The 27,500-nt window shown below is 45.7% G+C and overlaps 2 protein-coding genes across 2 annotated transcripts in view; both read right to left on the bottom strand.

The window, feature by feature from the left end:
- Positions 1-20,358, bottom strand: part of rps6kal (ribosomal protein S6 kinase a, like) — a 28,470-nt gene extending 8,112 nt beyond the window's left edge. The window contains exons 1-13 of the mRNA XM_062525441.1: positions 20,071-20,358; positions 13,453-13,512; positions 10,198-10,314; positions 9,454-9,535; positions 9,155-9,235; positions 7,899-7,978; positions 5,797-5,903; positions 4,391-4,428; positions 4,054-4,196; positions 3,589-3,659; positions 3,337-3,425; positions 3,016-3,080; positions 105-207 (exon numbers count right to left, since the gene is read on the bottom strand). Of these exons, the coding sequence (XP_062381425.1) occupies positions 105-207; positions 3,016-3,080; positions 3,337-3,425; positions 3,589-3,659; positions 4,054-4,196; positions 4,391-4,428; positions 5,797-5,903; positions 7,899-7,978; positions 9,155-9,235; positions 9,454-9,535; positions 10,198-10,314; positions 13,453-13,512; positions 20,071-20,136 (1,102 nt within the window). The 5' untranslated portion in view covers positions 20,137-20,358. The remainder of the gene's footprint in view (positions 1-104; positions 208-3,015; positions 3,081-3,336; positions 3,426-3,588; positions 3,660-4,053; positions 4,197-4,390; positions 4,429-5,796; positions 5,904-7,898; positions 7,979-9,154; positions 9,236-9,453; positions 9,536-10,197; positions 10,315-13,452; positions 13,513-20,070) is intronic.
- Positions 20,359-21,728: 1,370 nt separating this feature from the next.
- hdx (highly divergent homeobox) overlaps positions 21,729-27,500 on the bottom strand; it is a 14,520-nt gene continuing 8,748 nt past the window's right edge. Inside the window, exons 10-13 of the mRNA XM_062524220.1 lie at positions 26,540-26,619; positions 25,918-26,028; positions 24,703-24,825; positions 21,729-22,103 (exon numbers count right to left, since the gene is read on the bottom strand). Of these exons, the coding sequence (XP_062380204.1) occupies positions 21,882-22,103; positions 24,703-24,825; positions 25,918-26,028; positions 26,540-26,619 (536 nt within the window). The 3' untranslated portion in view covers positions 21,729-21,881. The remainder of the gene's footprint in view (positions 22,104-24,702; positions 24,826-25,917; positions 26,029-26,539; positions 26,620-27,500) is intronic.

Below are 27,500 nucleotides of genomic sequence, written 5' to 3'. Positions count from 1 at the left end.
GCCTAGATGGTGGCCGAAACATGCTGGCATTGTTTTTAAGTCTGATTATGAACTAGCCTCTTTATTAGCCGGTTTTATTTATAAGAAGAGTGCCAGGTCCTCACCTTTGGGGGTCTTGGCTGTGAACTCTGGGTCGAAGCAGAAGGTGTCATCTGGCTTTCCTGCCGCCGGCTTGAACGGAGGCTGCAGTTCTCTGCGGAACAGTTTCTGCAGAAAAGGGGCAAATCACAATTTAGAGAGGTAATGGACCCACTGCGCGCACACACACACACACACACACACACACACTACAAAGAGGCTCAACACTAACAGAATGTGCATACACAAACAAATATTCTACAGAGGTTAAAAACTGGTGTGTGCAAGCACGTAAATATGCACACACACAAACTATGTGTACATACACAATCGTTATCTCTCTCTCTTGCCCACACACACAATGTGTACATACACAATTCCTAGCTCTATCTCTCTCTCACTGTATACATAGACATTCTCTAGCTCTCACTCTCTCTATCTCTCACACAAACATGTACACACACTCTTGGTCTCTCACGCTCCCTCACTCACTCACACACACACCTATAATCCCTGTTGGTTCCTCACCCACACACACTCTGGTGATGGCAACAGTTCTGGCATGGTCACACACACACACACACACACACACACACACACACACACACACACACACACACACACACACACACACACACACACACACACACACACACACACACACACACACACACACACACACACACACACACACACACACACACACACACACACACACACACACACACACACACACACACGTGAGCTCCCACACACTTCCTGTAGACCTTCGATTCAAAACCTTTCATCCACTTTCCACTCATTACCTTTTTACTGAGATTCAGTTCAGAAACACACACACACAGAGTTTCAGGGACAAGTGCAAAATAAACAGTGGACATTTGTAATGTTATTCCTGCTGGTTTGCTCAGGGTTGAGTGCTGTTAGTTTAATGGAATAGTTCCGGACGAGGCCAAGTCCTTGACAGGGGAACGGTGAAGAGGACGAGCCCCAGCAGAGCTCTTTAAGGCCAGGAGAGGGGACGCGCTTCAGCACGGTCCATCTTTATCTGGACATTACAGCCACCAGCACACCAACTCTGGCCATCTCAACACACATTATATATCTACTATACCAACCCTGGCCATCTCAACACACATTATATATCTACTATACCAACTCTGGCCATCTCAACACACATTATATATCTACTATACCCAACCCTGGCCATCTCAACACACATTATATATCTACTATACCAACCCTGGCCATCTCAACACACATTATATATCTACTATACCAACTCTGGCCATCTCAACACACATTATATATCTACTATACCCAACCCTGGCCATCTCAACACACATTATATATCTACTATACCAACCCTGGCCATCTCAACACACATTATGTATCTACTATACCAACTCTGGCCATCTCAACACACATTATATATCTACTATACCAACTCTGGCCATCTCAACACACATTATATATCTACTATACCAACACTGGCCATCTAAAGACAGGTTACTATACCAACCCTGGCCATCTAAAGACACATTATATATCTACTTTACCAACTCTGGCCATCGAAAGACATGTTATATATCTGCTATACCAACACTGGCCATTTAAAGACATGTTACCATACCAACCCTGGCCACCTAAAGACAGGTTACTATACCAACCCTGGCCATCTCAACACACATTATGCATCTGCTATACCAACCCTGGCCATCTAAAGACAGGTTACTATACCAACCCTGGCCATCTAAAGACACATTATATATCTACTTTACCAACTCTGGCCATCGAAAGACATGTTATATATCTGCTATACCAACACTGGCCATTTAAAGACATGTTACCATACCAACCCTGGCAACCTAAAGACATGTTACCATACCAACCCTGGCCATCTAAAGACATGTTATATCTACTATACCAAGACATGTTATATAGATCATGTTTCTTCTGTTGCTTTATCTGTCTTTCTGACATACCTTTCCAATCTCCTCTCAAAAAGCTTTTGGTGTCTCTGTGGTTTACACACACACACACACACACACACACACACACACATGTACACAGACACACATTCAGCGCACACACACACACACACACACACACACACACACACACACACACACACACACACATTCACCACGCACACACACACATTCAGCGCACGCACACACACACACACACACCAGATTAAGTGTCTCCTCTCTGGCGGTCCCTCTCTTCTGCTTCACGCTCAATCAGGCCCTGCAGGCTCCTGACGGCCCATTATCAGGGCCCAGCCAGCACTGGAGCGCTGCCCAGCACGCGCGCGCACACACACACACACACACACACACACACACGCCTGACTACCCTGCTAATGCAATCATATGAGCTTAACATACAAACACACACTCAAGAGGCCAGAACAGCCTCACATAAATCAAACACACACACATATATCTGCTCAACATACACTCGCACCCCCACACATCTCACATACATGCATTCCAGAACTACACACACTCTGGCTTCCTTACAGCCACACCAGCAGCCCATGGGGCAAGTGCAAGTCCTCCTCTAATTGAACACACACACACACACACACACACACACACACACACACACACACACACACACACACACACACACACACACACACACACACACACACACACACACACACACACACACACACACACACACACACACACACACACACACACACACACACACACACACACACACACACACACACACACACACACACACACACACACACACACTGTCTGATGACCAATGGCATCATAAGCTACTGACAAACACATCCCCATCAACATGTGCATTAGTCTTCGTTATGTGCGTCCACACCACCGGGTTCAATTCAAGCCCTGTGTTGGGCCAGGACTCACAGGGCCCCTGACTATATGAGGTGTTCTGGAGGGCACTCACATTCCAGTCTATAGTGGAGAAGAATGCGTGTCGCTTGATCTCCTCCACGCCGTCAGGACCTGCTCCTGTGGAGAGAGAGGGAGGGAGAGAGAGAGAGAGAGAGAAAGAGTGAGCGACAGAGAGAGTGAGAGGGAGGGAGAGATATAGAGAGAGACACAGAGAGAGAGAGTGAGAGGGAAAGAAAGAAAGAAAGAGGAAAAAGAAAGAAAGAGCACATTTTAGAAATATTTTTTATCACACCTAATGTCTTGTGATTCAAAGTTAATGTATGTTCTGATTGATTCTAAACACTGTCTAGAGGGGGATGTGTAGGACACCTACCTAGTCGATTAGCTGGGTTCCGTTTAAAGAGCATCCGTAACAGACTCTGTGCTTCCAAACTTAAGAACTGTGGCATTCCCAACTTCGCTCTGGGGGGGAGAGAGGAATTATTTAAGCATCCGCAGTCGGGTCATCATCATTACCACAAGGACACAAATAAACACAAACACACACAAACAGTCCTCCCCCGACACACAAACACACACACACACACACAGACACAAACACACACACACAAAAAGTTCTACTCACTTGAGAATCATGTTCATAGTTTCATTTCGGTCTTTGCCTTGGAATGGTAATGTCCCCGTTAACATTTCAAACTAGGGCAGATCAACACAAATAAATACTTCATGAGCCACCAACCTCAGACAATACTGACCATCTACAGAGTTTGTTCCGAGACAGTGCAACACAAATATGCACAAGACAAATAAGCAAGTGCCTTCTGTGTGATTTTGTATGTGATCGGTCTTCATGTCAACTATTTTATCACACTATTATTTTAATACTAAAAAAAAGACTTGGGGGGGGGGGGAAAGGGCCTTTTGTCCAACTCTATTGCAGTCATTATTACTTCATGAACTCCAAGGCCATTATAATGACAACAATGGCATGTGTCCATAACATTTGCCTCCCAGGCATGTCTGTGATCCAAACAGACCCACCCACAGACATGTGCAGTGTGTGAAAGGGGGGTGTGTGTGTGCCGCTCACCATCAGTACCCCGAGTGACCACCAGTCGGCGCTCTGCGTGTGGCCCCTCCGGTTGACTACCTCTGGGGCCATGTATTCTACCGTACCACAGAAGGAGTAGGCCTTCTTATCCTGATCTACTGATTCTTTACTAAGCCCGAAGTCTGCAACAGGAACACAGTCGGTCAAGGCTTCTCACATACATACAGTATACACTCATTCCAACATACACAGCATGGAGCATTGCCATCACTGTAGTATTAGTGATCAAGCATAATGCCAATGCCAATGTTAGCTTGTACTGTGGCTTATACAAAATGTACAGATTTTGAGATTCAAATGTAGAAATGGCACTTACCTGTTAACTTGATATGTCCAGCTTCATCAAGCAAAATGCTGAAAATTAAAATCACATTCTCCAATACAGGTACACAAAAACATGGGCAACAATCAACACTTCAGCAGCAACAAGAGAGGCACCATTAGAAAACATTCTACTCAATTTAATTTACTCCATCTAGGACTTGCTACACATTTCTTTTGACATGCGAGCAGATCTATATTGAGAGTTGAACAAACCGTTTTCAGAAGAGTACAATAATTACAATCTTTTAAAAAAGATTTTTAAAATGAAACACCTTAATAAATCATTGTGTAATTGTTACAATATGCAATAGTTACTATCATTACTTTCAATATTTCAAAGTTCTAGATCTCTGTACACCATCTGCCTGAAGACAGCCACATATGAGGAAGAGAGTGCTCCATGTGCGTCACTGTTTGTTCTGTGTGTGTGTGTGTGTGTGTGTGTGTGTGTGTGTGTGTGTGTGTGTGTGTGTGTGTGTGCAGCACCTTTAGCCTTAAGTGAGCTACGGAGAGTGACCCTCCCTGCGGTAGCGCGTCTGAGTGAGTGGGTTTGCAAAGCGAGTGAGACGAGGCGAGAGGAGAAGAGAAGAGAGGAGGAGAGGAGAAGAGAAGAGAAGAGAGGAGGAGAGAGGGGGCAGAGGTGGGAAAAGTCCAGCTTCAGAGAGCAAAAAGGTCCTTCCACATATCTGTACCAACCACTCATGTAGACCAGCTGATTCTAATTAGCACAACTCCTCGGGACAGGTAGCGCAGCTAAAGCCTACCTTGCACTGGCAAGATTTGGGAAAGATTCTTTAAAGATTGTAGTCTTTTGAGTAAAGCTTGAATGAGGGGCATTAGTTAAAAGACTACAATCTTTCAAGAATTTTTCCCAAATCTTGTCAAATGTGTTTGGTGTAAGGAGGCTATAACTGGTGAGAAAACCTGTGCTAAGTGCACAAGTAGAACGTTTTGTTTTTAGGAAAAACAGCGCACACCTGTATTTTTTCAAGGTGCTGGTCGCGGGATAGAGTCGATGAGGATGAAGGAGGAGACTGCACACTCTTATACTGATGGCAGTTTTTTAAAAAAAATGTTTTATTGTAAAATAAAAAGTGGCATCAGGGTAAGAGTGTGCGGCCTCCTCCTTCATCCTCAAGTGCACAGGTAGAGCCAACACAAGGTTGGACTTTTTACTCTCTGAAGCTGGACATGTCCACCTCTAAAGCCTACCTTAACACTGACAAGATTTGGGAAAGATTCTTGAAAAATTGTAGTCTTTTTAACTAATGTCCCCCATTCAAGCTTCATACTCAAAAGACTACAATCTTTCAAGAATCTTTCCCAAATCTGGTCAGTGTTAAGGTACAGTAGGCTTAAGAGGAGTGGGGGTTGTTGGTGCAGACGGAGATACATTACTTTTCAGGCTTCAGGTCTCTGTAAACAATGCCTAGGTTGTGGAGGTGATCCAAGGCAAGGGCCAGCTCTGCAAGGTAGAATTTCACATCCTCTTCTGTAAACATTACCTGGCGAGAACTGGACAGATTTACTCTCTGAACTTTCCAGACAAAGAATAAAAAAAGAAAACAGTACCACCATCACCATCATCATCATCATCATCATCATCATTATCGTCATTATCATCATCGACATAGACTGCATTGAGAAATGAACGTTAAAAGCAAAAAAACAACACAAATATGTTAACAAAGACAACAGCAACTAATTCATTTTGTTGTTATTTTGAACAGAGGTTTCCTACGTAATGCATACATTTATGTTTATCATGACATTGAGTTTGACATATTTACTTTTTGAACCGGCGATTGTTCACCCCGCAATGACCGGCGAATCACAACAAGCCTGTGTCTGTGGCTTGCACAAACAAGAGATCTTTGGGCTCGTTCAACCTCATGCAGCGCTGCACAGACCTGGCTGAACGTGACGCATTGCTACACTTCTGCACAAAGCAAACATGTCCTGCGTGCAATGCATCTACAATAATTAAATTCTAATAGTGTGTACTATTTAAAAAAAAAAAATTGTTGACTTCACTGCGTCCATATCATGAATGCAAAGGCTCCACTGTATCTGTATATGGCCTCCATCTTAGAGCGCAGGGTCTTGATCCTCACTGCCTACTAGTACAGTACCTCACGTTCGGTCTCTACACTTGACACAATGGCTGACACAATGGAGAGTGACATTGACAACCCCCCACCTCCAACCTGCCATCTCCGGCTGGCGTTGGGATGAATAGACTGCGTGACTGCCGACCGACGAGTCGAGAGAGAAAAAAGAGTTAGTGGACAAGGACGTGTGTGCGTGGCTCTGACGGAGGCACGAGCAATCATCCGGCAAATCAATTTGACTGGCAAATCGAAGTGTTTACACCTGCTTAATGTCTTTTAGGCCACGTTCTCCAGCGCTTGCCTACTGGCCCGACACGAGGCTGTTAAGTCAAACTGGGCTGCGTGCCAGCCATAAACGCAGCAGCAGTCTCCATGAAGCCTCACTTCAGGTTTCGGACTATAACAATACACAGTACAGCATGCAATTGCAGCTTCTGGTCCGTGTTTGTGATAAGTGTTTGTGTGGGAGCATGAGGTTTGTGTTTTGCTATTTGCCATCGGACTTTAAATAGCTACGACGGATGTTTGGGTACATCCTCTAAAACAGTCCGGTAACTCCGGTTTTAAAAACTGTTAAAGCAGGTTGCGATTCCAGTGAACAGTGTCAATAATATAATCTAAAATAGAAGGCATATCTTTTTTTCAGACAGTACCGTGAAGAGAGACAGGAAGCGAGTGGGAGGGAGAGAGAGATGGGGCAGGATGGGGAGATGACCGCAGATCTGACCAAAACCTGGGTCCCTGTAAGCACCCGAATCACCAATGTGCACGTTCACATCTTAGGCCACAAAGTGCATTCACTGATCTAATTACACTTGTTGATCATTAGTCTCTGATGTGGCCACACACACACACACACACACACACACACACACACACACACACACACACACACACACACACACACACACACACACACACACACACACACACACACACACACACACACACACACACACACACACACACACACACACACACACACACACACACACACACGGCTGTCCAGATACTGGCTACTCAGGGGTGGAGGAAGCAGAGTTGTATCAATTAGTGATGCTCAAAGAGCACATTTGTTTAAGTGTGTGTCTGAGGAAGTGCAGTCACGGAAGAAGGAAGCGTAGTCCCTTAATATGGATGAAAATGACCTCCTTGGCTAATTACACAACATTTACATGGATGTAGCCCAAGATGTGCTGACTGCTGTGCAACGTGCACCATCACTGCCCAATTGGGTACGCAAAGAGGGACTCAAAGATCGGATCGGTCTGATACCTGATTGTGTGTGTGTGTGTGTGTGTGTGTGTGTGTGTGTGTGTGTGTGTGTGTGTGTGTGTGTGTGGGGGGAGGGGGGGAGGGGGTATTTAAGGAAGAGAAAGGTATGCTTACCTCTTTGGATAAACGAGTAAATACATCTCCACCCCTGAGAAAATCCAAAATTAAATAGAGCTTCCCTTCTGTCTGAAAGGCTGCAGAAGACACACACACACACAAGGACAAAACAAAGTTAGACAGAACTTTTCTAATCACTAAATAGCAGTAAAGTTATAAAACGTCTTCCTTGACGTGCAGCCAACCACAGCAGTCAAACATGAAACGCTTCCACAGTATTTGTGATACCATCACACACGCACACACTTTCAGAGCTCTCATCCATCAGACCCACATGGAGATGAGATGCACACACACACACACACACACACACACACACACACACACACTGTGACGGATGTGACTTGGCCAGCGAGGCTGATCGGCACATCGCTGCGAGCAAACAGCGGCGACCTTAAACAAATGACAGGCGCTGATGGAACGCTGGGGCTGTGCCTGGGCTGGGTATGGGCGTGTGTGTGTGTGTGTGTGTGTGTGTGTGTGTGTGTGTGTGTGTGTGTGTGTGTGTGTGTGTGTGTGTGTGTGTGTGTGTGTGTGTGTGTGTGTGTGTGTGTGTGTGTGTGTGTGTGTGTGTGTGTGTGTGTGTGTGTGTGTGTGTCGACGGCGCTCGCTTGCGGCCCTGAATTACAAGCAGGCCGCTGCCCAGCGAACGTCGCCCGGAGAGCAAACTTGACATCAGGAAGAGCAGAATAGCCGGCAAGAGGTCTTGGAAACACCGCTCCAAACAAACGAGGGAACGTTGGAGGAGGGGTAAAGTGTGTGTGTGTGTGTGGGGGGGGGGAGGAGGGAGAAGAGAGAAGGAGAGTAGAGGAGAGGAAAAGAAACAAGAGATGAGAAGGAGAGGAGAAGTGGCACACTACAATTCCCAGGGTGCTCCACAGGGCACAGGCTGATGATGACAACGTCTCTCTTGCTGTTGTGAGGGCCGTTGGATAAAAGAGAGCCTGCTATTGGTGCAGCAGCGGCACCGTCAGAGTCGGCTCTCTGACGACAAACTCTTGCAGGGGCACGGGAGGGAGGGGTGTAATTACATTGCCTATTGAGCACAAATATTGACAACCCTTCACAGAACCAAATCAAGGGTTTGAGAGAGTGAAGTAGGATGATAGAGTGGAGAGGTGGAGGATAAGAGGATTGTGTGTGTGTGTGTGTGTGTGTGTGTGTGTGTGTGTGAGGTAGAGAGTGGTGGAAACAAAAGGGAAAGGTTGGAGAAGGAAGGGTGTGTTTGTAAAAGGGCAGGTCAGTCTACTCACCATAGTGCAACTTCACAATGAAGGGATGATTCACCTCGACCAGAATATCCCTCTCCATCTTTGTGCGAACTCTGTCCCTCACTGTCCACATGAGAACACAAGACAATACGACAGAGTCAGTCAATGTATTACCGAACAACTGAGAAAATGAGTGAGAAAGAGACAGAGAGAGAGAGAGAGAGAGAGAGAGAGAGAGAGAGAGAAGGAGATGTTGATGTTGGCAATCAGCGAGCGTGATTCATACGAGGAGTTGTGGAGCGTGTGGTGCTTGTTGCCGTGGCAACCGCGGCTTGACGCACCTTTCAGCGACGCCTTTTTCAGCACTTTCATTGCATAGAGCTGACCAGCATCAGGACCCACTATCTTGCGCACCAGGAACACCTGAATGGAGAAGGACAAAAACGCACAAAAAAAAAAAACACAACAGCTGTGACTCAAGCACTCGATGCCCCCACATGGCAACGCGTATGACTCACAGCACTAATTAATAACTCACGCTGACTAAGACGTATGACTTCGAGATAATAATAGAAGACTTTCACTAAATCATAAAACCGCTCGTCAGACAGTGCCAAGTCCATGCCGAGAATTTTTGTCATTTTTAATCAGATGGAAGTAGATACATCATCAGATGATGTGTGTGTGCTGTGTGATGGGTTTCTTGTGCAGCTTCCGTCTGTCCCGCGTACTGTATGCTTGTGCTAAGACAAAATGCTAATCGAGTTGAGTATCTGTGTTTGACAAAAGCCTCTGTTGTGTTTGATCCAGGCTCTCTCTCTCCCCACTTGTAAAAATGACTTCCTCCTCATGACTAACAAGCTAAAAAACACAAGGAGAAACACGAGTAGGCAGCAGGAGCCGTTTAGTGCGCGTCCGCATTTCACACAGCCAGGTGCAGGATGTAACACAGGCAAAACAGGGTGGCTTCAACAGCCAGCGGGCATCAGCGCTGGTGCTTTGAAGTGTGTGTGTGTGTGTGGTGTGCGGCGAGTCTAGAGCATTGGGGACGCGGAGAAGATGAGAGGAGACGAGAGGGTCCTCACCTTTCCGAAGGAGCCCTGGCCCAGCACCTTGAGCAGCTCGAACTGGCAGGGGTCGGCCTTCTCACACCCCTCCTTCACGTGATGGGTGATGGGAATCTCCTTATACGCCCCCTCATCCTGCACACACGCAACAGAGTCACTCATTATTAACAAACAAACGAATGAATGAATGAATGAATAGTAGGACATCATCAGCATAGAAGAACTAAGAAGAGCTTTCAAACAGATTTCAAACACACTCATACACACACAGATGTCTACGACGAGCATGCTTACACAAATCTTACACAGACACACACATACACCTTAGGAGTCTCTAACCTATCTTTCCACAACACACTCTCTCACTCGCACTCTCTCTCTCCCTCTTTCTCTTTCATTTCAGCACATTTGAACAATACCGTGATGATACAGAAAACAAAATGATACAGGTCTGATACAGGTCTGTTCTTAACATATAGACTTTGCCAGAGTCTAATTTAGCAAAGTGATAGTGATCTTTCTCAAACACCCAGAGCTGCTGCCACTCTGTTTTACCTTGTTTCGTTTTGCTTGGGTTTTTTTTCAAGAAAGATAAACTAGCTAAAATAAAACATCTTGGAAACTCCCAGAGTACCACAACAGAGAGTCTGCGTGCCACTAGTGGTACCCGACCCGTATGTACCACAGTTTGAGAACCCCTGGTCTAGGTACTCTGTCTTTGCACCCCTGCAAACACACACCATCATAAAGGGAGCCATGCTGGTGTGATTAACTGGCCCCAGGCCATGACTGCCAGTGTGGAACAGGCTGGGGACGCTGCAGATAACGCCTGTGCCCCTCCACGCGAGCCCGAACATCCCGTGGGAATCAGGGGGGGCCTGAACGTGGCCCTAACACCCCCCCACTGCCCACACACATTCACACAGACACACAGCCAGAGGCTCCCGGGAGAATAACCACAGGCAACCGTGCATCCCTAACGAAGGAGATACCGACAGACTGTACCAGGAGGGAGAGAGGGAGAAAAAAAAAGACAGAAAGACAATAAGAAAGAGGGACAGAACAAAAGAGACACAGAACGAAAGAGAGAAAGAGAGATGTGATTGGGTGAAAGGGAGGGAGAGCTCCAGAGAAGACTAAACGACTGGAATAGGGTAAGAAAGAGGCCAGGGCTACGACGTGTACAAGCGAGCGAGCGAGAGAGAGAGAGAGAGAGAGAGAGAGAGAGGACAAAAGAAAGAAAGAAAGAAAGAAAGAAGGAAACTGTTTCATGACATGAGGAGCTACAGCAGGCCTGCTGTGATGTGATAAAACAAACACACACACATACACACACAGCCCTGTATGATAGGAAGAACCGCTGTAGCACATAGCAGGCAAAAGGCAGGGGTTCTGAAAGCTGATTCATTACAGAAAGTTAGTCAAACTATGATTAGGGATGCAAATTCAGAAGAGTAATTCTAGTTATAGTATGGATAACAAAAAAGTAGGATTGTATGCAGTTGTCTGACTATCTAAATACTAAAATTCCAAATCAGCTGTTTTGTACACGCAGTCATTGGAACATACGGGAAGTGAGTGAGATCTCTAATGCCTCAATAGTCAATAGTTAACATTTGTTATTTTCTGCCTATAGAAAAATTATCTAGATTTTTGCGGACTTATAAAAATGTTGATATTCATTTTTGGAGTGAGATAGCTCTACAATGCACTGTAGCCTTACATCCATTAGCTTATCCCCTCAGAATTGGCATCCATAGAAACTTTCCGATATTCAAACATACTAAGTGTGCACCCCCTTGGTGATATCTGCCTTTGTCCTCATCAATCTTTATCAATACAGCATCTTCTGAGGAAGAACTCCGATCCTATAAAAGAACATGTCTGGAGACAGAATTCACGGAATCTGTGCAGAACCAAAAGGAGGTGTTGATCCAACCAAGACTGGACCACAAGGTGGAGACTGGGTGGCCTGTATCTCCGCCATGCTGTCAATGCTGTAATCATTCCCAGCCACTTCTCCTCCACCTCCTCCACCTCCTCCACCTCCTCCACCCCCCCCCCCCCCCCCCGGCGGTGATTAGGTCTGGCTGAGAACGACTGTGTGACGGCCAGGTGCAGTGAGGTTCCTGGCAGTGGAGAGGAGGACTGGGTGTGTGTGTGTGGGGGGGGAGGGGCGCTTGACTGGGCTGGTGTTGAGTGGACCTCCGCTCAGCCCTACTCTGGATCTGTGACCAGGAGCGGCCACATCAGTGTGCTTCTCACCCTCCTGGGGAATTCGGAGGCCCTCCGAGACCAGCCACAGACCAACACTGACTGCTTGTTCCACACTCACAGGGAGTACATGCCCCTCTCTTTCAACACACACACACACACACACACACACACACACACACACACACACACACAAACACACCATCACTGCATCTCCCTCTCTCTCTTTCTGTCTGGCTGTTTCACTCGCACTCATTCTCTCTTTCTCTCTCTCTCACACATACACACACACACACACACCAAATTATAAGTCCATCCTCATTCTAATGAAATGTCAGAGTCTGAAAGTTGATACAAGCTTTTCCTGCCTGCAATACTGTGTGGAGAATATTGGATAAGGTGATGGGAGGAAGACGGCTCTCTGAGACGCTGAGCCCCTGGATGATGGCCAGTGTATTATACAGTGCAGGGGGAGAGGAGAGGAGAAGCAGCCTTGAGTGAATCGACTAAATCCACTTCTATTGAGGGCCACTGGGCCAAAGTAATACAGGGCATTTGTACATAAAGGTGAGGAGATTGCCACCCAGAGACAGAGAGAGAGTGAGAGAGAGAGTGAGAGAGAGAGCGAGAGAGATTGAGAGAAAGAGCAAGAGAGGAAGAGAGAGAGTGAGGATAGCGATATGAATGTCTTATTTGTCATGCCAAAAACGCATTTATTTTATTTAATTTTTAAGATACACACAGAGGATAGATAGACAGACAATGAGTGAGAGCGAGGGAGAGAGGGAGAGAGAGAGAGAGGACTAATATGAAGCCTCAATTAAGACACATTAGATTAATGTTCAAGCAAGACAACCATCAACCCCATAACAACAACAACTATAACTAGACAGTGAAGACAACCCACGCCACACATAGAATGATCTCAGCCAGTGAAAAAAAAAACACGCTCTCACACGCGCGCACACACACACACACTGTGACACACACTGTGACACACACGCACACACACGCACACGCAAAGTCACACACACACACACACACACACACACTACTTACACAGTGTGAGAGAGAGTCTCCCTCCTCCATAGGCTCATCTATGATCTGATGCCCATTGACCTGGAAGGGAAAACACACAAAAAAAGAGCAACTTTAGCACTCACACACACACACACAAAGTCAACAAAACGAGACATTCCCGGACAGGGCCTCACAGAGCCAGTACCATAGCCTGAAAATATATAGCCTACTACACACACACAGTCACACACACACACACACACACGCCTCTGGCCACACCATAATGATACCCTCCTTCCTGACCCAAATACGGAGGAGGAACACACTCGTGTGTGGAGGGACACAAAAACCACTGTGACCCCAACACACTTCCTATTCATTGGAACAAACTGACACAGAAAACACACACACACACACACACACACACACACACACACACACAAACACACACACAGGAAATGAGGTAATTGCATTCTTATATCTTGGCGAAAACACATCCAGTGCTTTAACGCCCACCAAACCCAGAAGTGTGTGAGTGTGTGCGTGTGTGTGTGTGTGTGTGTGTGTGTGATGTGTCCAAGGCCAAGATATAGGCTAGCATTATTTTTCTCAACCAGTCACCCAAGTCCCCCATCTTACAGAGCACAGACAGGCTGAGTAGAGAGAAGGAGCTCTTGCAGAACCAACTTCATCTGAGCCCTCTGAGAAAGCTGGGCCTTCTTGGGGCTTTTACAACATCTGATATTTGTGGCTTAAAGTGATCAAAAACATTTTTAAGGAGAACTTTTACCCGTGAGCCCACGAATGCCTGAAACAGCCTGGCATATGATACACTCGGATCCATCACAAGTCATTATGTGCATATTGACTAGGCCTATTCCTATCCTGGCAGCCAATCAAATTCCACCCCTCATGTCCACGCCCATGAAGCAATGCTATCAAGGACTCCGTATCAACACTGGAGCTTTTCTGTGCACACACACCGAGAATGGACACACAACCACAAATACAAATCCACTAATGATCTCTGACTAAAAAAAGTATTCTTTTTTTTCTGTCTGAGACAAAAGAAAAAAAACCCTGCACCTGTAACACGTCAGTGAGGTGGCAGTAGCCAGTCTGCTGTGAGTGTTAGAGAGCACTAGGCTAGCCTACAGGAAGAGGGTGGCTCAGCTTTTCTCAACCTTTGCGACCCAAATTTCTGTCAACAAGAATGGGTTCAAGGAAAGAAATAACCATCAGACAATGTCTGTTCGCTGGGGGAAGACGGGCAATGTTTGTCACAGCCGACAGCTCGCATGCTACTTACTAATAGGAATTTCCATTATAATACCAGGTAGCTTTGTCTGCTAAGCTCAGCAAACAAACAGATGAAATGGCCTACCTCATGTCATGGACATTAGAAAATCACACAGTGCTGCTTCTAATGATCAAGAGGGATTTATTTGTCACATACTCAGTTAATTGACTGTATGACTGTGTACAGCATCTCTGAATTAAGTTGCATAGGTTACTAATCCAGGGCCATTCACTGTACATCAGATGACTATATGTAAATGTTTACTTCTGGAAAAGCAGCGCATGGCCATCATCAAGAAAAACAAGCAACGAATCAGGGTAAGGAAAACATGGACTTGTACGTCGTCATCTCATCAGATGGTTCAGTAATACACCTTCCACGTTTGTCCAAAACAGCTCCGGGGGCTCGGATATGATGGTCTCATGCGGACGGGGGGGGGGGGAAATCGCGACAAAAGTGTGTTGGATACAAGCGAATCCGAACTAATGTAGACGTGGCCATAGGCCCTTGAGACAGGGCAGAGGGTGCAGGCAGTTCAAGCTGCTGCAATGTGCATCTTCCCTCTCCTTGAGAGGCACACACTCTTTCTCAATCACTCATACACACACACACACACACACACACACACACACACTGTAACACACACTAACACATGCACATGCATGCACAGACAGTCAATCGAGCACACACACGAGCACACACACACACACACAATCTCCCACACGCAGAAACTAACACTCATATACACACACAAACGCATGCAAACACATGCACAGACACTCAATCACCCACACGCAGAAGCTAACACTTACACACAAACACACACACACTAACACACACACAAACACACACACACATTAGGGCCACACCAAAAGCACTGACACATTGCCACACTGCATCATCTGTGTGTGGGCGTGGGCGAGAGCGATGAGAGTCATTTCTCTCTCTCCCCCCTTCTACTCGTTCTTTCCCGCCCTCTCCGATTCCCTCCATCGCTCTCCCACCCTCATTCCGCCTCTCTCCCACCTCCACTCAATGATGCACAGATTGGGAGCTGAGCACTGATATGAACATCCTGAGTGATGCAGAGAAATGCAGCAACAAGACATAGACAGAAAGAAAGAAAGAAAGACAGACAGTTCATGCAAGAATCAAAATCTAGTAAAAACATTAAAAAAAAAAAAACCTCAAACCAAATAAATGAATAATAATATATACATATCTGCCTATTTGTTTGACATACAGGCTTGATTAGATACAGATGAGACACATCTAAGCCTGTATGTGTGGGCTTGCTAAATTCTGAGGAGGTTATGGATAGAGGGAGCGAGTGAGGGAGGGACGGAGGGAGGGAGAGATAAAGTGATCGAGGGAGAGGGGGGGGAAGTTCTGGCGTACATCTGTTCATTCCTTCTCTTGCCTGCCCCCGCCCCCCTGCCACCACACACACTGCATGCTTAGGAGGGATTAATCCCACCACACACACACACGCACACACACACACGCACACACACAAGCAATGAAGCACACGTGCTCACATGCATGCACGTCCACACGTACGCACACACACACACAAAAACGGCTGATGTCTAATCCTTACCAGGCAGCAAGTCCTGATCTGCTCATCTCTTGCTTCCATAAAGCACACACGCAGACAAAGACAGACACACACACACACACACACACACACACACACACACACACAGTTGCATGCCAATATTGCTGTCAAAGCATCAGATCAGATGTCCAGGGCACGGCAGTCTGTGGGCCGCTTCTAAATGAAGATCTGAAGCCAGTGGAAACGAACTGCACTGCACTTTCTCTCACTTTCACAAACATCCATCACATACTGTAGATGTTATGGGCAAAGGCCTGCAACAAAGCATGTGTTCTGTTTAGGCCTACAACAAAACATGTAAACAATCGGGGGGTGGGGGGGGGATCACTCTGGGCAACCCTCTGGTTCTGACACAGAGCTCGGCTCTCGCTGACATCTGTGGACCTTCAGCAACAAGATCTTGCTCACACCTAGACCTACGCTGGTGCTGCTTGGCCACAATCTATTTACAAATGTCACTCACAGCGGGACTATTTCAAACGCATGCTGCCAAAATCCCCGCTCGCTCTAACTGAGAAGGCTAGTTGTTGAATGCGCGCCTTGGACGAGGAGATGACAGCACAGAGTCAAGGTCTTAAGGCAGTCATCCAACCACAGTTTTCTCCTGCAAATTGCCTGAAATGCCAAAACGGCCCGGTATTTAAGGCTAACATAATGTTAATGTTTCCGTTTAGGTTAACAGCATTGTTGCACTTTAAGGAGGGCTTACTGCAATCATGAACACAGTCCAGTGTCTGACTCCATATAGAGCTGAAAGAAAAGCTGACATTCACTGGCTCGGCTAAGCAGCATGGCGCTCTGTTAAGGGCCTAACTAGTGTCCATTTGGCCAATCAGACCACTGCGTCTCCAGCCCTGTGCAAGAAAGGCCATCTCTTATCCTCCCAGCATGGCTCTGGTGCCGAGGATTTTTCTGCACTAACAAAACGATCCACTAATTCAAAACAACAACAATAACAACAACCACGACAACAACGAAAACAAAAACAAACACCTGAACAAAAATAAAAGAGCAAAAGAGCTGTTGGGTGAATGAAACATCATCTGCTTCTGGAGGGGGGAGTCCTCTTTGGAATGGCTTTTAAAAACGCTGTTAGGAATACATTTCCGACACCATTGTGTGTGTGTTTGTGTGTGTGTGTGATGTGCAGCATGAGTCAGTAAAAGTGTAGTGAGTTGGGCAACATTTTCCACAGTCATGACGGGTAAATATGTGTGTCTGCATGTATGCATGTATGTGTGTGTGTGTGTGTGTGTGTGTGTGTGTGTGTCTGCATGTGTGTGTGTGTGTGCGTTTCTGTGAGCATGTGTGTGTGTGTGATCATAAGAGGGCCGACGGACGCGCTTTGATCTGTGTATGTTCGCCGGAGGCGATCGGCTTTGCTGTGCCGAGCTGCCACTGGCTGAGGCAGTGGAATCTGGATTCTGTGAATGAATGCGCCCACCCCCACTCCCTCCCAAACCCCCTCCACCGCCACATCCTCTCCCGCCCCCTCCCTCCCTCCCCCTCACTTCCTCCACCCACTCACACTCGCACTGGCTCTCTGACACACACACATACACACACACACACACACACACAGCGATAGGCAGTTGGACTTGCGGAGGCTCACATATCCTCATATCACGGCAACCATGAAAGGGAAAGAGTTGGATGTGTGACAGCCAAGCCACGGCGATGCCGTTGTGCACGGACGGACAAGTAGCCACCACAGCCGAGCCGAGCCGTGCAGGGCTAAGCTAAGAGGCTACGTGTGCTAGCATTGCCGCTAACGCTCACTTGCCCAGCCTCCCACAGTATGACTCATGCTGCTGCTGTTTATCAGTCGCACTCAGTCGAGAGCCAGTCCGATGGCCCTGCAAACGACCGTGCGCACAAACACACACACACACACAAAGGGGCATACACACACAACCTATTTGTGAACACACAACCACACATTCAGAAACACAACATACACATAAAAAAAGAGAGCACAAAAGTGTGCACACACACACACACACAAAATAGTTTGTGGCAGATGGCGAGGGGAACTGAGAGTTCCACTTGAACTATTTCAGCAAAAACTGAGACCCATCTGAAAAAAAATCTGTATTTTCCTTGTTTATGTTAGCCCCTGTTATAACGGGGTGAAGGGCTGCCTGACAGATGGCTGGGTATGCGGTCATGTGTGAACACATCTCCATCTCCGTCCCTGTGTAGGCAGTGGCAGAGCGCTTGCATTAAAGAGAGATGCACAGATTTTTGTACATTAAGTTCTACAAAAATCTCCCTTTTTGAGCACTGATCTGGGGTTTTCGTACAGCCTATAGTACCTACATGCACACACACACACACACAACTCCTCTGACTCCAAACACACATACACACACTCAAGCCCTTCCCGTTCATCATCTCCCATTTACTAATGAAGTCTCTGCGTCTAAGGATGAGTGTGGTGAAGTGCTATTGTTCTTTCCACACACACACACACACACACACACACACACACACACACACTGAATCAATACCAGAGCCTCGGTATCACTGAGGGCTGCATGCAGACGGATGTGGTCAGCTGGCTCAAGAACCAACTGCAGTAACCCAAGGCAGTCAGTCGCTAGCAAATATAGACATCCACATTGGCCCTGTCTCCAAGCCAAGCTAAACTCAACATGGTGGTGGGGTATTATTATTAAAGGTGAACTACATCAGCAGTAATGAGTGTCAATGCCCTGAAGATGGTGACCATCTTTCTCAGTGGTGGATGGAGTCATAACCCAGCTTACAAACTAAAAACACTTGTTCAAGCAAGACTTGCCAAGAGAGTACTTGCTTCACCAACAGTCTCAAAGTAGGACAAAAGTGAGGATTCGGACTCAGGCGCGACAATGCAGAGGAAACATATAATGTGCGACAACCACTTAGGAAATAGGCCTCTATATGATCCGACACTGATGGACTGCTCAGTGGCATCTTACTAACAGTGTCAACAACAACGCAACTGACCTAGTCCAATTCAACTGTACGTTATCAACACGGCTATTACGTGTTTTACATTAAACAAACAAAAAGCACTACAGTTGTAATGTGACGGCGCGGTCCATAAACAAACATGACGCTTGTCGGCATGGCAAGCTGAATGTTAACTTGGCTTCTTGCTTGAACGTCTGTCATCCAAAGATACCCAACAGAGAATGGTTTGAAGCAAGCAAGTTTCAGTTAGGTACACGCTTATACGAAGTTCAACTTTCTTCCCATTTTGGCTACACATTATATATTGTAATTCCTATCACCGGATAAGCTTTGGTCCCTTTAGTGGCAAAGGATAGCATGCATGCCTGCTTACAGCTTTGCCCGATGCATCTGCTTTACAGCATCATCACGACTTTGGAAGTGTGGAAGGTAAGGTTTTCATGCGATAGTTTAAAACTTTCCACAGTACTGTCCACATGTGTCTTCCGGGCACATTAGATGAACTTTACCTTTATGTTTCAACGTTACAGGCTGACGATACAGTGAAACTGACGTGGCCAGCCACAGAGTACACACGCATGCTAGCTAGCTTAGCCCAGCTAACATTAGCTCCTCCGCAATTCAGAAGCCAGCTAGCTAGCTTGCTACCAAACAAAGGCAAAGTGAGCCAGCTGCTCCCCCAGGCTGGAGACACAACGCTTGGCCAATTTCAGCTAGTTCGAAACGCCGTGTCATGATTCTGTCAACAAGGATGATTAGGGTGCAATATAAACATTAAACATACCTCGCTACTGACGCTATGCACCTCCATTTTGTGCCAGGAATCTTGTGGCTGGACAAAAGGCATCATCTAGACGCACTAGAGCCTCGTTTCACGCAGCATTTCTTCGTTTTGCAGGCGTCGTTATCCCTGTTAGATAAACAAATGTGGGTGGAAAGCGGTGGGCCTTGCGCTACTGCTCTGGGGAGGTGGAGGGTAGCTGAGTGACAGGCTATTTGGCTGAACCATACGCACACCGGGCACCCCTTTACTTTCCCATAGAAGCGAATATGGCCGCCGCCACCGTGCTACCTGCACATCAACGAACCCGCTGCTGACGTCGCTTTGACGCAATTCAGTTAAGGATTTCCCCATCCTAGGCAACAACGAGGGGGAAAAAAAGAGGCAGAGAAAAATAAAACGATGTAACATCAACAGAGCAGTGTTTGTATCTAAGACTATAACATATAAAAAAACGGAATTACGACAATTCCTCGAGTAGTAAAGCAAATCAATTGTATAATGATAATAATAATGATAGCAATTATTATCTGCCCTATTATTATTATGATTATGGTTATTGTCTTGATGTTGCTGTTAGTTGGCCTAGTTGTAGTAGAAGCCAGTATTACTAGGCTAAAAGTATTTTTTACCATTAATGTTGCAATGAAAATGTATAAATATATATTAGATAAAGCATTTACATTTTCTAACTACAGTCAGTCAGTTATAATGGACAACAGAAACATATTGAAAATCTTTTATATTCCTGAATCATCAAGACCCTTGATCTCAAATAGTAAAAGTTTACCCGTGTAAAACCCAGGCCGTCTGTAAGCTTGTCCATCCTCGTGTCCGAACAGAGCTAAGAGGCTTAACGCTCATCCCCTCTATCCTGACCCTGACAGCCATGCTAAGACCCCCCCCCTCCCCAACCCCTGCTGAGTGGACAGGAATAGAATGCATGGTTTTGGGCAAGAAATCTATGTAGGCCTACCTTACTGCACATATTTAATACACTGCAATACAATGCAATAATAAGTTACGACATACTCTCAGTGTAATTGCTTTTTTTCTCCAATTCATATTTCTCCATTTTTTTCTGCGGTGTCTTTTTGAGAGTATACTACTGTAGATAGGCAAATCTGCTTCTCACAGGCTTCCTTTTTTCCCGTGGGAAATTTGATCACATAATTGAACACAATCCAGAAGCCACTTATCATAATCCAGTTTATCTGTCAAAGATGACAAAGAATGTTTTTTAAAGCAACACTAAAGCACTTTTCCCTCTGTCACACGCCCATTATTTGTTTATCCAACAAATAACGATGTCCACAGACAAGGTAGAGTATGTTGCATGATTTTATTGAAGTATGATGTATTGCGACACCGAAAAAATTCAAATGTGTCGTTTTTTTGAATGTCTCATTCCATCCAACTACAGATCCGCTACCCGATCTGGCAAACTTACATAGTGCGGTTACATGTGATTGGGGGTCGGCGAAGTGAATGCATTGTGCCGTTTACCCTGTTAGGAGTTGATGAACCACTGAAATGATTTTGGAAACATTATTTTAATTTACGAAAAACTCTTTAGTGTTGTTTTAAAAAAATAAAATAAAAATAAGACAATGAAATGAAAAGAGAAGAGAAAAGAGAAATGAAAACAAGAGGCAGCCAGATAAGTTAAGTGGTATTTTATTAACGCTTCAAACTACAGCCTCTCTAGACCAAAGGCATTGTGATATGCAGTAGAAAAAGGCCACAAGGGCCCAGAACAGCCGTGTAGGTCCTCCACAGGCACAGTGTGTGTACATGGGTACCAGCAGGTGGGTTTATGTATATGTGGGTCCCTTGGTGCCCCCCTCCTCCTCTGATACAGAGGACTCAGGTGGGGCAGCACTCGTCGTCGGCGTCTCCGTCGGCTCCGTCATCTCCGTCATCTCTGTCATCTCCGTCATCATCGTCATGTCCTCTTCTGCGCTGGGCTCCTCCTCCCTTTCTGGACTCTTCTCCCAGTCATCGTCTGCGAGCTGAGGTAGACTGGCTAACAGCTCCTACAGGAAATACATAAGAAAGAAGAAAAAATAGAATATTGAATAGAATATATACTTTTTTTGATCCCATGAGGGAAATTCAGTTCTCTGCATTTAACCCAATTTAACCGAATTAGTGAACACACAGCACACAGTGAACACACAGTGAGGTGAATCACACAACCCAGAGCAGTGAGCTGCCTGCCCAACCAGCGGCGCTCGGGGAGCAGTGAGGGGCTAGGTGCCTTGCTCAAGGGCACTTCAGCCGTGGACTGGTCGGGGATCGAACCGGCAACCCTCAGGTTACAAGCCCAAAGCCCTAACCAGTAGGCCACGGCTGCCCCCACATACATACACACACACACACACGCACACGCACACACACACACGCACACGCAAACACGCGCGCGCACACACACACACACACACACACACACACACACACACACACACACACACACACACACACACACACACACACACACACACACACACACACACACACACACACACCACAGGCACATTTACCAGAAGGCCACTGGACCGACCGTCCGAGCAGCAGCTCAGCTGACCTGCGTGTGTTTACATCCTGCTGATGGTTAGCAGATGCATTCGGCACATAGCATTTCAGAGCTCTGGTTCCCCTCTCCTTTTCCACAGGCCCGTCTCTGTTAACACAGAAACGCCTCTCCTGACCCTCAAACTATCTGTCCTGTAAGTTAGCAACTATTTGAATGATTTAAGCAATGAGTAAACTGAGACTGCTTTTCTAAAGTTAAAGGGTTAATATTATTAGTTACAAATGGGATTCTCAGGTATGAAAAGATTTAGAGGTGGAACTTTCGTTAATTCTTTCAGGCAGCACAAGGAAAGTCTTGGAAGTTTGTTAAGCAAAACCTCTCAAGGATAGTTGAATAAAGGCAGAGTGTGGTGGTTAGTTTTTCATTTGACAAACTGGAGCCCTGACTTCACTTGGTGCGATTGTCATTTTCCATGTCATTATAGGTCACACTTGTTGCCATGTTAAACATCAGACCTCCGCTGACACACCGTCTGAAAACATACACTGGGGCAGTATTACGCCAGCTTTGTTTGGCTCAGTGTCAGCAAGCAAAGCTGATATAATGTATTTTCATATAGGTGATATACTGGCATCTCTGTTGAAAACGGCCTGCATGGTTATGGTGCGTGGAGGTGGGTCGATCAAGCTGAATCTACTAAGAGGTCTCCTGTAAATTCACGCAGCAGGCTTCATCATTAAGCTGAAGGTGCCTAGTGTCCTGTATGTACAAAGCTTTGGATAGAGATTAGCGTCTGCTGACTGTTTTCATTAAACACAATCAACTGCTAGACCAGGACAATCAGGTGCTATCACAATAAATATATCACAGAACATGTGCCAATGTGCAGATAGCTCTTTGTTGACCAAGGTGATGACGCAATTTATAGGTTGTGTTATGACTTACTGAGGTAAGAACAGGACATATTGTTTACCTTATAGTCTGTGTCAACTGTGAACTTCCTGAGTAGTGTAAGTTTGCAGTGTGCTTTCTTGAAATTTCAGAACATCCCGGGCAATTCTATAGTACACAATGTTTAGAACCGCATGGTGACATCCGGACATAAGGTGATGCCACATAAAAGGACGTTAGAAGATTGTGTGTTGACAAATCTCTTGCCAGGAAGGCCTCTTCGGTTCATAAGTGTGGCCTATGCACTCTGCTTTACATAACACCAACAAGAGCCCGGTACAAAAGCCTGCGAGGTGGGTTTATTATTTCAATACTGTTTTGATAAAACAACTCTTACATAATCCCAATTGCACTGAGTAATCATGACTAATAGAACTATCAACAAAAAAAATCCACTTCCCTCTTTCAGATACTTTCTATAAATGCAAGTCATCTCTGGTTGCATCGGGAGTGGAAGTGAGTGAGTTTAAGTGGTCTTATTGTACAAATCTACAAATACCCAAACACATGTACTGGTTGTTGTTTCCTTTTTGTCTAAGGTTCTGTGTTTATTTGCTTTTTTCCCTAAGGCACAACTTGATACATCTGCAGCTGCCTTGCAGTCAAATGAGCAAATAGAACTTTGTCCAAACTAAACAGGGACACTGAAGAACACAGGAACTATCATGTTATGATTTCTTTGCATTGTTTGTGTTATCTTGTTCGTGTTAACACGCTGTTAAGTGCCATCTTTTTACTTGTTCTAACTGATGATGTGAAGCACATTGAACTGCCTTGGTAAGAAATGTGCTATATAAATAAAATTGCCTTGCCTTGCCTTGCCTTACTCTTGTGACTGACTCCATCTTAAAATCGGCATCACCTTTGCTCAAACCCACGCCACCTGTCAGCCTCTGCTGTTTGACAGTTGTGCTTTTCCGGTGGTGTTGTAGGTAAGACCTGTGATATGGCAATGGCTGTGCTGTACTGTGTGTTACAACTGTTGCGCTATGCCAGTTGTGAGTTGAGTTGTGACACACTATCAGTACTATTGCACCTTCATACCTTGTTTTGTGTTCGCATTGCGACATGCCAATCTTGTAATGTGTCAGTGTTGTGTCACTGAGGCGTTGCCATGGAGGTTCTGTTGGCACCTACTATGACCTCACCTGCTGTTTCTCGTTGTCGTTGTTCTTCACGGCACTCAGTAGGCTCCTGGTGAAGCTTTTCAGCTCAATGTACCTCTGTTTTTGGTTCACTAACTCGTTCTCCAGGAACTGCACCTCCTCGTGCTGGGAGACAAAAAAAAAATGATATGAATAAAAATAAAAACATGTTTATTTAAATTCATCTTGGAAGACAAGGTTTGCCAGGCAGAAGTGACGTAAAAGAATAGATCAATTTCAAACTCAAAGCCTTATGATTATCAACTGTTAACTGTTCAGTGTCACAAAAAAATGTCTGAACTGTGTTTCCAAGGCATTATTGAACAACCACTGTGGTAACTAAAGTACTCAAAATGATAGTTTTGCTATCATATAATGATGGGAGTTGTTTAGTGACGTTTTAAGAAACCACATTGCTGGACATGGAGTGTGTTCAGAAATTGCATGTGAGGTGGCGACGCACCCAAGGGCCCCATTTTGCACCACCTCAAAAATGTTGGCTTGGCGGAGTTAGCAAAAATCCCAAAAATGGGGCTTCATTGGGAGGTAAAAAAAAGTACTCTCTCACGTTACTCAGCTAAACCAACAGAGGTCCAGAGAAATTGGAACTTGGGAGTAATCAACCCCCCCCCCCCCACACACACACACACACTCTCTCACACACACACACACACACCACTCGTCACTTCGCCATTTGTATGCAAAGCCACCAGGGGCCGGGCTCTTTAGGAGCACCGAAACATTTTCAGCCCTCGCCCAGTGAAGCAGAAACGTTTTCATTTGGAAGGAAGCGGATTAGGCGTGAGTGGCAGACGCCTGGCGAGAGGTGCGACCAGCCAAGCGGCGCCCTAAGCAAGGTGCTGCACGCGCTGCAGCGATTGGCCGAGACGGCGAGCGAGAGAAATGGGAACTAGAAAGCGCTTCCCTTTTTTTTCCTTTTTTTCATAGGTTTGTTTTTTTCCCGGCCCTCTCGTGTATCAATAGTATTTAGGCTGCCGCGTGCAGTGCGCGGTGTGGGAGATGAGATAAGAGAGTGCTTAAGAGGGACACTTTAGGGTCAATTTTGTCTCCGGTCAGCAAAGTAAAGGAGGTTTTGCTAAGGACAGAGGTCATAACTGGTACACTCCAAACACTTCATCCTCTGAATTTACCAAGCGCCTCCTTCACAATCCCCCCCTCCCTCTCTCCCTCTCTCTCTCTTCCGTTGTCCAGTCTCACCTTGAACTCCAGTAGACTATGCATCTGTTCCATGTCTGAGGTCATTATGTCACCATCGTCACCATCGTCACCATCGTCGTCATCCTCATCGTCGTCGATGATTTCAATCTTCTGCTCGGGGAGGAAGGATGTAACGATTAGGAATTATGATTCACAACAAACAAATAACACAGCTGTCATGCTTGAGGTTTTTAAAGTAAAACAGATAGATAGATAGATAGATAGACAGATGCTACAGTATATCCCAAAGGAATTTTAGGCATCCTGTATCTCATCCTGACAGATGGACACAAACAGTATATACCAGTGGATATTATACAGTATATGAATATTTAGTCTGAGAAGAACTGTACATGTATCATGCAGAGGGATCACGTGCATGATGTGATGGTCATGAGGTGTCTGACTATGCAACGAAAGGTTGTGCAACGAAAGCAAGGAGGCACAAGTACAACTGAAGGGGGAATATCCATAGTTTTGGTTCATCTGAAATCAGAGTTGCATATCCTTGCTGAAAGCCGCACGCAAACCCACAGCCTCAGCCCTTACGAGTGGCTGGGAATTCCTGAAAAGAGCGGGTTCCTCCTGAAACAGAGGAACTGAAGGCAGGAAGGAGCCTTACCACATTCTCCGCCTGTCCACCGGTGAGCAGGTCCTCCTGGCCCATGTCACTCTCCCTCTGGTACGGGTCACTCGTACCATCTAACACACACACATGTAGATAGTGTTGGGGGAAAAGTGGCTACATTTATGCAACAAGCCCTGAGAGGCCGTGGTTTATACTGAACTTAGAACAGCTAAGGGCCGTTGCTAGGGACGACGCGAAGCGGAGTGCCTACAACCCCTCTTAGCTGTTCTAAATTCAGTACAAACCACGGACTCGAGTGGCTTATTGGTTTTCTAAAACGGTTACTACATCGATCTAGCAAGATTTCATGAAACAAAGGCACAGCAACGAAAAGTGTAACAATATATTAGTAGATAATCATTCTTCAGCCAAGAAATATATTCCCTCCATATGAATGGTTGCCATGCAACAACGAGACGCAACTGCTACTTTTGTGCAAGTTGTGGTAGCGCATCACTATAGAACGAAATGCTGTCAAAGTGTGTGATTATGCTGGAATTTACAAAGGCATCAAATGCGATTCAGCCAATCATAATCAAAGACCAGAACTATCCGTTTTAGAAACAAAATGAACAAATTAATTCATAACACAGACACTCACACACACACAACAAATAGATACAAGACAATGCAACATTTGAATCGTCTCAGAGCATTAATATAATTTTGCAGACTTCATGTAGCATATAGATGTAAAAAGGCCCTGAGTAACTTAATGAACTCTTGATGAACTATTAAATCAAATAGATAAGCTTGCTCTGAAACTGCTCCATGCTGTCACCTCTCTCCAACTGAAGCTGTTCAGCTTCAGCCTGGCAGATTAATCCTACGTCCTTTTAGCCTGGCTAGCGCCTACCACTTCTCAAATGAGACCTGGTCTGGCAACCAGACGTTCTTTTTCTCATATTTAAAAAAAAATCCCCAGATCCGTTCATTGGGCGCCACGGATGTCTAT

The sequence above is a fragment of the Sardina pilchardus genome, chromosome 21 (assembly GCF_963854185.1).
Source record: "Sardina pilchardus chromosome 21, fSarPil1.1, whole genome shotgun sequence".
In the NCBI taxonomy this organism is placed as follows: Eukaryota; Metazoa; Chordata; class Actinopteri; order Clupeiformes; family Clupeidae; genus Sardina; species Sardina pilchardus.
Note: the sequence above shows the minus strand (reverse complement) of the source record. Positions and strands in the feature narration are given on the sequence as shown.